This window comes from Acinonyx jubatus, chromosome C1 (genome assembly GCF_027475565.1).
Source record: "Acinonyx jubatus isolate Ajub_Pintada_27869175 chromosome C1, VMU_Ajub_asm_v1.0, whole genome shotgun sequence".
Taxonomy (NCBI): Eukaryota; Metazoa; Chordata; class Mammalia; order Carnivora; family Felidae; genus Acinonyx; species Acinonyx jubatus.
In genome coordinates this window covers 92,669,731-92,681,354 of record NC_069381.1, presented here as the reverse complement: position 1 = coordinate 92,681,354, position 11,624 = coordinate 92,669,731, and the positions used below count along the sequence as shown (strand labels likewise).

The window sequence follows — 11,624 nt, the reverse complement described above, 5'->3', positions numbered from 1 at the left end:
TCACAGCTAGGGACAGATCCTTTAACCCAGTAATTCCATTCTAGTAATTTATCATAAGGAAAATTTTAAAGTGCACAAACATTCAGCTACAAGGATACTCACCCAGCATTTGTAATACACCCCCCATCCTGCCAAATCGATAAGCAAGCTGGACATTAATAAGTGATTAGTTAAATCAATTATGGTACAGCTACAATGTGGAATGTTTTGTAACTATTACCATGAATGTAAATGGGTACTTATTGATATGGAAAGACATTTATGCTAAATTCTGTGAAAAAGGCCAGCTACAGAACTGCATGTCCAGTATGTGTGTCAATTTTGCCTTAAAAAGAAATAAATAAATAAAAGTGTACATTTGCAGACAATGGACTCAAAGGATATTCTCCAAAGACTTTTAAGTCTTCTCTGGAAAAACTATGGGTGGCTTGCTTTCCTTATTTAAAAACTGCTTTTTTCAAGTTATTTTTAAGCATCCCTACTCAGTCTTCTTTACAAGTGACACCTTCCTTCCCAAACTTTCCTGAGCCCTCACCAAAGAAGAACCAATAATCAATGACTTTGTTAAAATCCCGACACTTCCCAATATGTAGCTTGGAGTTTTAACCGCGTTCCGGGTGGTCCTCTAGCCCCTGTGTGCACGTCTTCTCCCCGACACACCTGGGCAGCTCCGCACCAGGGTCCTGAGTCTCTCTTCTCTGTCTCTGCCACACCGCCTGGATCAGACCCTGCCTGACCCCGCTGGGCTGTTGTAAAACGCAAATAAGGTCTGGCCTGAAGGTTTCGGAATCGGTTGAATGGGAATCCAAAGGTTGACACCGCTGAGACAAAGTGCCAGGCCGGGAACCAAGAACTCGGCGGCCCAGCTGCACACCTCTCCCCCGAAGGGGAGAACGCGGCGCCGCCAGCTCGTGGCTCTGAGGGTAGCAGGGGCGGAACGAACTCCCCCGAACACAACGAGGAGTTTGCGCGGCGAAGTTTGTCCCTCTGGAGGCGCCGTCCCTGTCTGCGCTCGGTTCATGTCACGTGAGCGAGACGGGCTCCGGGCCTGGGGCGCCGAAGGACGCAAAGAGCTGCGGGATCCCGAGCCGGGCGGACGGCGGGCGAGATGGAGGCGACCTTGGAGCAGCACTTGGAGGACACGTGAGTAGTACGGCCTCTTGGCTGACCTGAGGTCGCGGCGGGGGACTTGAGCGGGACAAAGGGTGCGCGCTCCGGGTGCGGGCCGGGCGTGTTGGGATCCTCTGGCCGCGGGGCGAGGCTGTGAGCCCTGTCCCGGGACCGCGGAGTGGAGGGGGTGGCCTGGAATTAAAATCCCGCCAGGGCTCCGCACCCTCCGTCCCAGAGCTGGTCTCCGCACCCTCCGTCCCAGAGCTGGTCTCCGCGGCCCAAAGCCAAGGCCAGAACCGCCCGTCGTGTTGCAGTTGTCTGTATGGGCAGGGGTGTTCTTCAGGAGTTTTCAGAAATGGGTTCATTTGGGGGAAGGTTGTACCACGGGTGCAAAGCGAGCCCTGCAATGTAAATACAAACACACACGTATCTCCTTCCGTGTGTAACCGATCAGTTACTTGGCGCTTGAGAAAATGAAAGACATCTCTTAAATTTTCGAACAAGTACTCTCCACGTAATAAGCAATTGGAAAACTATGAGGGGTGCCGGGGTGGCTCAATCGGTTAAGCATAGGACTTCCGCTCTGGTCATGATGTCTCGGTTCAAGGATTCCAGCGGCGGGTTTGGCACTGTACTGACACAGAGCCTGAAGCCTGCTTGGGGTTGGATCCCCCTCTCTGCCCCCGTTCCCCATTCGTGCTGGGTCTCCTCTCTTTAAAAAAATGAATAAACGTTTAAAAAAAAAAAAAAGAACCAGAGAAGCATGAGGAGGCGTACAGGGAAACAGCTCCCTCCCACCAGTGCGCCTCAGTTTCTCCCATTTCCCCTCCTGGAGACAACCAGCCTTACTTTTTGTGCATTTTTAATAATGGCGACAAAATACTGATACTGCAATATTTGCAGTCTTCCAAAGCTCAGCGGTACCCAACACAATCTTTTCTCCCGTCAGACATAAATCGGTTTAGCTATTAAGTTTAAATAAGTTCATTGTAATTCAGTTTTTCTCGGGGGTAGTGGGGAGTGGGTGATAATGAAAAAAGATTGAGAAACACTGGTTTAAAGCCCAGCAATGCCTGGTGCATAGAAAAACCTAAATGTGTTGTTGTAATTATTTAAATTCATTTTCTGACATCATCTGTTTCATTCCCTGGGTGTTCCTGGAATTTTAGAATGAAGAATCCATCCATTGTTGGAGTCCTGTGCACAGATTCACAAGGACTTAACCTGGGCTGTGAGTATCTTGACTGTCAACCCTTTGTTGGATTGCATAGCATCTGATACTGATTCGGAGCCTAGTGTGCTGTTCTCCAGTTTTTACTTCCTGTTATCCTGCCACTGGGTACTTTTGTGAGAGTACAGTTTATCTCCAAACAAGATTAGAAAATTAAAATTTTTCACTTGGTATTTATGAAGGTAGAAATGTGCCTTGCAGTTCTAGTGCTACAAAGTTGTTTCTGCTAAAATAGTATTTGAATGATTTTAAATTGGGTCTGGAAAGGACTTCACATAATAGCAGCAGGAATCATTTATTGAATGTGTGTGGACTGCTAGGCTTTGTATATACATTGTCTCTAATTTGCACAGTAACCCAGCAAGATGGATGTTGCTGGGTTTTTTTAGTTCACCTACACTTAACAGTAAGAGAGTAGGCAATAAAAACGGGTTTCGGAGTTCGACACACTTGGGATCAACCCCCTGTACTTCCCTTTGCTAGCAATGTGAACTAGGACCAAAAGTAGCCTTTCTGAGCCTGAGTTTCTTTCCTAGGTGATGGTTGGTTGGTTGGTTGGTTGGTTTTATAGATTTATTTTCAAAGGGCAAAAACACTTAAGCAATTTAAATGCAAGTTTAAACAGAATCACTCAGTCAAAGTCAGCAATAACGCCAAAACACATTCTCACTTCCAGACACTCACCAGTATCTTCCTTGTCTTCTCTCAGGGAAGAAAGGGGGTCTGATATTTTATTCATATACGTCCTCCTTATCTGCATTGTAATCTACAATTTCTTGTGGATGCATTACCTTCTCAGTATCTGTATCAGGAATTTCAGCCCAAAGTCGTCCTCCATGTCCATGATAGTCTCTACTTGGTCCAAACGGTCTAAGCTGTTTGGTCTTTTCATTAAATGGGAATTTATTTAGAGCTTTTCTGGGTCAATTTTATCCTTAAGTTTTAAGCCATAAAGAATATGGTCCTTGATTCGCTCTAACATCAAAGGAGGCATGTCATTATACTGGCAGCCCACTTGGTTAACTGTACCCGGAAACTGCCTGAGCACCAAGGCCACCCGCAGCGCCACAGTCCTCGTCCAGGCCCCGGGGGGGCACAGGATGGTGCTGAGCAGCCAGGCCTTGGCCAGGGTGGGGGCCTTGGGCAGCAAAGATCAAGGGCAGTTGGCCAACATGCATGGAAAGGACACCGAGCTGCCATGGCTGTGCCGACCCAGCATCTCTTTACTGGGCTGTTGTCTAATAATGACAATAATTACAGGATTGCATTTATTGAGCTCTTACTGTGTGCCAGGCATCATTCTAAGTGCTTTACACATACTGAGACATTTGATGCTCTTAACAACCCTGTGAAGTAGATAAAGAAATCAACGCACGGGTTGAGTAACTTGCCTAAGGTCATGCAGCTAGGGTTGAGCTAGGATTTGAGTCTTGCTCCAAAATCTCTTAGTCACAGTGCTAGAAGATTATGTAATATGTGTAAAACACTCAGCACAGAATCCAGACATAATGCTCAATAAATGTAAGAGTTACAGATGAGGAGATAAATCCTGAAAAGTAAGTATCTAAAGCATTCAAATAATTCATGTCAGAACTCGTAAACCAAGGACTCCTGACTCCTTACTCCTCTTTACTGCAGGAATTTTTAAAGCTCTGAATTTTTGCTGGGAGTGTAACTGAAAGAGGGCATCTGCGTAACTCCGATTTCACACAGCTCATTAACTTGGGAGGAAACAGGCAGGTTTACTCAGGGTGCTTGCTGATGAGAAGGCTCAAGTTAAAGTGTGGAAATCTAAAATGAAATAAGTTCCTTCAGGAAACCTTCAAGACCCGAAAGACTGCACTGTCCGTCCAGCCAGTGTTTTATGTAACAAGAGTAAATCCACCAACGCCATTGTGGCATATGCCTGTTACCTGACAGTTTCAGGCTTGAGCTTGTGTTGCCTTTATATGTGGAAATATACTGTGAACTTAGTAACTACTTTTTGTATCTGATACCCAAGATTTAATTATCTACCGGCTGAAACAAACATTAGCAAAAAGCCAGGTAGGTTGATATTTGAAAGCAGCCAGCTTATTCTAGTAGAAATAACTGCTCATAGAATATTCACGTATACTGTCAAGGTGATCTTACAGCTGAACTCCTGAATAAAGGCTTTTGAATCCTTAGAGGTTGAGCTCGGTGAAAGGAAATCAGATTTCCCATGAGGAATTAATTAGTTTCAACAAGTCTCTTGCCCTTGCTGACTGCTTTTTGTCAACTTCACCTCTGAATTTCTTGTTGGTTTCAGTAAGGTTCTTGTAAAATGATTTTATGCCTTTCAGATTGAGTTAAATTTACAGCTTCCTTATACGCTTGAGAAGGTGGTTAGAGATGGTGATGAGAGCGACTGAAAATTGAGTGTCAGGGCTTTATTGATTTCAGAACTGTTGTCTGGTTTTCTCATTTCTGGAACCAGCCGAGTGGCAGGGCAAAAGTATTTCATGTCAGTACGTAACCTAAAAGACCGTGAACTGAGCCGCCTTTTTGTGACTACATCCTGAGAGATATTATAGCTCTGTCCTCCTTTTTGGACAATCAGGTGACATGATTACATCTCTGTCTTCCAGGCCGTGGGACCCTGTCAGATGAGCACGCTGGAGTGATATCTGTTCTAGCCCAGCAAGCAGCCAAGCTAACCTCAGACCCCACTGATATTCCTGTGGTGTGTCTAGAGTCAGATAATGGGTGAGTAGATGTTAACAGTTCCTCTTCTTTTTAATCAGAAAAACCCCTGGGAAACTTGCGTGGGGCCTGCTCTGTGTTATTAGTGATGGTGCATTCAGAGAACTTGGAGGAAGGTTCTTTACCCTTTGGACCACAGGAAGAAATAGACTGATCTCTGAAGCTAATGTGCTTTCAGACCACAATGACATGTAAATGAAGAGTAAAAATTGTCATGAACTATCAGTCTATAAGGAAAAAGAAAGTCATAAATAGCATAAAGATCAATCAAAGAACAGAAACTACTTCTGTAGTAATAGAAACACTAAAGATCTTCCAAGTGAGCATCCTCAGAATAATAGTAACAAAAGCAGAATACAGAACCATGCACAGTATGATCACAGTTTTGTAAAAAGAGGGGGGAAAAATGCATGTATAATATACATGGAGATTTAAAAAAACAGAACACATTAGTAGTGGTTTTCTCTGAGTGGTAGGATTATAGGATTCATTTTCATATTTTATACTGTTCTGTATTTCCCATATGTTTTCTTGCGTTCATATATTGCTTTCATACATAGAAAAATGATGCATAATATTTTTTTAGTTGTGTCCTAAACCAAATAGCATCTTTAGTCTTCAACAGACTCGCACTTGTAACATTTTACTGACTATCTTCTGCTTTGCCTTTCAGGAACATTATGATCCAGAAACATGACAGCATCACGGTGGCAGTGCACAAGATGGCCTCGTGACATCTCATATCAGTTCCCCAGCCGCCTGTCATAGGCGCTAGATCCTACCTATGTTAATTATCTTGTAGGACTAGGGAAGTCCCAGTAGTTTAGCCATTTATTTAGTGTACATTGGGCACTTTTCTGTCCATTTTAGAGTGAGTTGCTTTTTGACACTCAATGGACTGACTTCTCAAAATATTAAGAAAGGATCATGTTTTGAAGCAGCAGGTCCAGGTCACTTTGTACATAGAATTTTGTTCAATAAATCTGGTCAACGGAAAGTGTGGATCTTTTCTGGGTTCCTTAAATTCTTAGCAAGTGTTCGTTTATTTCAATTATCAGATTATAATCTTTTTCTAAAGTCTTTGCTCCAAAGTACTCTCTTCTGTTTCAGAAGCTTCCCGAAATACATATATTCTCACACAAGTGTCCGTGGATATTAAAAGCAAATTAAGCCTATTTCCACCCCATAATAATAACACAATAGCTAATAGCATTAAGTACTTCTAGTATATATGGGGAAGTCCTTTAATTCTCACTGATAACCCAGATGCTATGTTCCGTTAGCTGCCCCAGTTTACATGTGTCTTAACAAAGGCTAAGGGGTTAGCAGAATAGCCATTTGGACTTAAGACCAACTCAGGGGCACCTGGCTGGGTCGGTCAGTGGAGCCTGTGACTCTTGATCTCGGGGTTGTGGGCTCAAGCCCTACGTTGGGTATAGAGTTTACTTAAAAGTAAAATCTTGAGTGGCACCTGGGTGGCTCAGTCAGTTGAGCGTCTGACTTCTGATTTCAGCTCAGGTCATGATTTTCTCATTCGTGGGTTTGAGCTCTATGTCAGGCTCTGCACTGACTGCAAGGAGCCTGCTTGGGAGACTCTGTCTCCCTCTCTCTGCCCTTCCCTAGCTCATGTGTTCACTCTCTCAAAGTAAATGAACATTAAAATAAAATTATGTTTAAAAAAATAAAATCTGGGGCACCTGGGTGGCTCCATCAGGCGTCCGACTTCAGCTCAGGTCATGATCTCACAGTTGGTGAGTTCAAGCCCCATGTCAGGCTCTGTGCTGACCTCGGAGCCTGGAGCCTGCTTCGGATTCTGTCTCCCTCTCTCTGCCCCCTCCCCTGCTCGCACTCTGTCTCTGTCTCTCTCAAAAATAAACATTAAAAAAAGTTAAAAAAATAAATCTTGGGGTCACCTGAGTGGCTCAGTCATTTTAAGCATTTTTTGTTTGTCTGATCCATAAAAACTATACTGAGAAGAGAGGAAACGGAACAGAAATAGAGCAGGGCACAAAGAGAACTTTAATGTTATCTGTAACATTTTATTTAAAAAAGTATTTCCAGAAATATGGAAAATATGAAAAGCCTACATATATTGAATCTGAGTGGTAGACATGTAAGTTTCCACAATACTGTTCTCTCCAATCTTCTAGATGTAATGTTTCATTATTTTCAAAAGTGAAGGAAGGTAATCTAGAACTATAAAGATATAGTGGTGCCTGGGTAGCTCAGCCGGTTAAGCGTCTGACTTTGGCTCAGGTCATGATCTCATAATTTGTGTTTGAGCCCTGTGTCGGGCTCTGTCCTGACAGCTCAGAGCCTGGAACCTACTTTGGATTCTGTGTCTCCCTCTCTCTGTTCCTCCTCTGCTCATGCTCCGTCTCTCTCTCTCTCTCAAAAATAAACATTAAAAAAAAATGAAAAAATAAAATCTTAAAAGACTGCAACTAAGAGCCTGTACTCTGAACACCCAGACCACTATAAAAATTGGCATGTTTGGCCAGAAAAAAATTCTACCATCTGAACATATAAGACATTTTCTTTAACCTTTATAGGTCTCAATAAAAGAATGGTGCACAAGCAGGCACAGATGAACTCATTTTGTTGAATTTGAATGCAGTTCCTGGTACTCTTTAGCAATTTAATATTTGGGGTTTTTTTTCATGTTTATTTTTGAGAGAAAGAGTGTGAGTGGGGAAGGGGCAGAGAGGGACAGGATCTGAAGCAGGCTCCGAGCTGACAGCAGCAAGCCCAATGTGGGGCTCAAGCTCACAAACCGTGAGATCGTGGCCTGAGGCGAAATTGGACATTCGACTGACTGAGCCACCCAGGCGCCCCCAGGAATTTCACATTTGACAATATAAAAAAAAATCTCCAGGATATTATTATTACTGATTCAAGAATGTCAAGCATCTACAAATCCATGAGGATACAAAGATTTTGCATAAGACCTGGTTCCAGTCTTTGAGCTCGTACTTTGATAGAAGGGGATGTGCATGTATGTTGTCTTCCCCGTACTTCACCCAAACTTGGCACGTGGTGTATATGTTTGCTTTGTTATATAGTAAAATATGGTTGTGTGTTATGTTTGCCTGTCTTGACTGCCGTTGCATAGGTTTTGAGGGCAGGAACTTTGTCTTATTCACACAAGGGTATTCCAAGTACTTAGAACAGTACTAGGACATAGTAGGCACTGAATACCTGCCAGATAGAAGAACATGTAACTAACACAAGGGAGTTTTGTGGTATGACATAGGCCTTTCCGGGCAGAGAGAGTGGCAACAGCAAACGCCGGTGATAAACCAAGAGGAATATGTATGTAATACTGAATGCTTTAGTTTGGTCTGTGAGGCAGGAGGCAAGAAAGCTGGCAGGCAGGGCAGGTACCTCAAGGAATTTGCTTTCTAAGGGTCCCGGGCCTTATCCTGTTAACAGAATGGAGTTTGGAATACGTGAGCATCAAATTTGAGCTTAAAAGCTAATCTGACAAGGTAGACCAAACATGCTTTCTTCAGGCAGAAAAACTTCCTCTTACTTATGTATAGATGTCCAGTTCTTAGCCCCAAGTGACAAGAGCCAGCCTTTAAGTTTTGGCTACGTAATAGACCCAAGCTAAACAATTTACGTGCATTTAGCTCATTTAATCCTCTTACAGGGTATTATCCCTGTTTCAGAGAGGAAGAAATAGGCTCAGCAAGATAAAGGAGCTCAGGATCAAATATGAGAGACAATTAAAAAAACAAATTGGCAGGAAGGGAACAGAAGAGAATTAAGAATTAAAGATAATTGAATTGTCGAATCTAGAGAGCCAGCGTGCCTTGGAAAGAAGCAGTCAGCTCAGAGGGAAGGACTACAGAGCAAAGATGGCTGGGTTTGATTTTAGATAGGTTGAATTTCTGACAGGACGTGCTGGTGGTAAAGCTCAATAACAAACATGCACTAGGGGCTTTGTGGCAGGCACACCACTGAACTTAGAACAAAGTCTGGAGAAGATATTTGCAAACCACATATCAGACAAAGGGCTAGTATCCAAAATCTACAGAGAACTTACCAAACTCAACACCCGAAAAACAAATAAGCCGGTGAAGAAATGAGCAAAAGACATGAATAGACACTTCTCCAAAGAAGACATCCAGATGGCCAACCGACACATGAAAAAATGCTCAACATCACTCATCATCAGGGAAATACAAATCAAAACCACAATGAGATACCACCTGACACCTGTCAGAATGGCTAACATTAACAAGTCAGGCAACAACAGATGTTGGCAAGGATGCGGAGAAAGAGGATCTTTTTTCCACTGTTGGTGGGAATGCAAACTGGTGCAGTCACTCTGGAAAACAGTATGGAGGTTCCTCAAAAAATTAAAAATAGAACTACCCTACGACCCAGCAATTGCACTACTAGGTATTTATCCAAGGGATAGAGGTGTGCTGTTTCAAAGGGGCACATGTACCCCCATGTTTATAGGAGCACTATCAACAATAGCCAAAGTATGGAAAGAGCCCAAATGTCCATCGGTGGATGAATGGATAAAGAAGATGTGGTATATATATACAATGGAGTTTTACTCGGCAATCAAAATGAATGAAATCTTGCCATTTGCAACTACGTGGATGGAACTGGAGGGTATTATGCTAAGCAAAATTAGAGAAAGACAAATAAATATCATATGACTTCACTCATATGAGGACTTTAAGGTACAAAACAGATGAACATAAGGGAAGGGAAGCAAAAATAATATACAAACAGGGAGGGGGACAAAACATAAGAGATTCTTAAATATAGAGAACAGAGAGTTACCAGAGGGTTTATGGGGGGAGGGGGGATGGGCTAAATGGGTAAGAGACTTAAGGAATCTACTCCTGAAATCATTGTTGCACCACGTGCTAACTAACTTGGATGTAAATTATAAAAAATTAAGAAATTACAGAAAGCATTTGCTCAAAAAAATAAAATAAAATAAAGACAACACAGTGTTAACGGTCAAAAAAAAAAAAAAAAAAAAGAACAAAGTCTGAAATTGTTACCCTGGTCTCCCAAGCCTGCATGATCCAGCCCCCCGCCCACCTCTTACGCCTCATCTCAGGCCGTTCTCTGCCCACACATATCCCCTCTGTCTAGCAAGGGCCTGGCACGAAGGAGGCAACTTTGTTGAATGAAATTAATAAGTGAACATACTTTCCCATTTAATCTTCCTAACAACCTTCGAGTAGGTCACAGTGCACCCAATTTTGCTGATGAAAACAAGTGCTACCAAGGGCTCTGAGCTGGACATGGCTGATTTTCTCGTCTGTACAGAGCAGAAACTAAGGAGGACTGTGGGTGTGCATACACGTATGTCTCCTATGGTTCTATACATCTCCTACTGGTTCTGCTTCTTATACTACACACACACACACACACACACACACACACACACACTCTCTCTCTCTCTCTCTCTCTCTCTCTCTCTATATATATATATATATATATATAACAAAAATATACTATATAACTGTATAAGAATATGTATCTATATTGTTAGTCCTCACAAAAAATTTGCAAAGTAGGATTAGCCACATTTTACAGGTTTGAAAACAGACTCAGGGTAACTTGTCCAGAGTCTCCAGGCTTAAAAAAGAGCAAAGTTGAGGGGCGCCTGAGTCAGTTAAGTGTCCAACTCTTGGTTTCAGCTCAGGTCATGATCTAACGTAACGGTTCATGAGTTCGAGCCCCGTGTCGGACTCTGCACTGACAGCAGGGAGCCTGCTTGGGATTGTCTCTACTTCTCCCTCTGCCCCTCCCCCCACCTAAAAAATTAAAAAACAAACAAACAAATAAAAAACCCAGCAAGGTTGAGATTCTAACCAAGTCTGTGTGTCCCACTACACCTGACATGTCCCTGTATGACGTACGTGTTCCGAGTGGTCCATCCCTGAGGACTCCCAGCATCCAGGAGTGACTAACTGTTCTGCCACACTTCAAATCTGACCTCCAGCCCTCAGCATCAGAGCTCTCTATCAATACAAAGGTTATCTGGGGACGCCTGGGTGGCTCAGTCAGTTAAGTGTCCGACTTTGGTGCAGGTCATGATTTTGTGTTCGTGAGTTAGAGCCCCACATTGGTTTTTTTTGCTGTCAATGTGGAGGCTGCTTTGGATCCTCTGTCTCCCTCTCCCTCTGCCCCTCCCCCGCTCATGTTTCTCTCTCTCAAAAATAAATATTAACAAAATAATAATAAAAGGCTAGCTAGCCTCATGCTGCAATCAGAGTCATAGACAGCCTTGCTTTAAAACAGCAACAAGTGCTCTCAGCTACAGCTAAGGCCGTTGCTGTGTAACAGAAGTCCCTAGACTTTCTTGCTAAAGTGGTTTTAGATAATAGAATTGCTTGCGATTACTTGTGGCTGAACAAGGAGGAGGCTCTACTATAGCAAGTATCTCCTGCTATAACCTGGATCAACACCTGGTCTTACAACAAACAGAAGAAATTCACAAGCCTCTTGGCTAAAGCCAACAGGACACCATTAGACTGAGGGGGCTCAAATGCCTGGGCAGCCTACATAAGTAAACCCAAAT

The 11,624-nt window shown here is 43.1% G+C and overlaps 1 protein-coding gene across 1 annotated transcript; it reads left to right on the top strand.

Annotated features, from left to right (window-relative positions):
* The first annotated feature begins 986 nt into the window (after positions 1–986).
* On the top strand, positions 987–6,062 carry LAMTOR5 (late endosomal/lysosomal adaptor, MAPK and MTOR activator 5). Its single transcript, XM_015075547.3, has 4 exons — positions 987–1,143; positions 2,280–2,341; positions 4,951–5,068; positions 5,739–6,062. The coding sequence occupies exons 1-4, from the start codon at positions 1,109–1,111 to the stop codon at positions 5,797–5,799; spliced, it is 276 nt and encodes a 91-aa protein (XP_014931033.1). The 5' UTR covers positions 987–1,108; the 3' UTR covers positions 5,800–6,062.
* Positions 6,063–11,624: the final 5,562 nt, after the last annotated feature.

Coding starts and splice junctions, on each gene's coding strand:
- LAMTOR5 (XM_015075547.3), top strand. CDS start 1,109: ATGGAGGCGACCTTGGAGCAGCACTTGGAGGACAC. Junction 2,342..4,950: donor ACAAGGACTTAACCTGGGCT/GTGAGTATCTTG, acceptor TCTGTCTTCCAG/GCCGTGGGACCCTGTCAGAT. Junction 5,069..5,738: donor TGTCTAGAGTCAGATAATGG/GTGAGTAGATGT, acceptor TTTGCCTTTCAG/GAACATTATGATCCAGAAAC.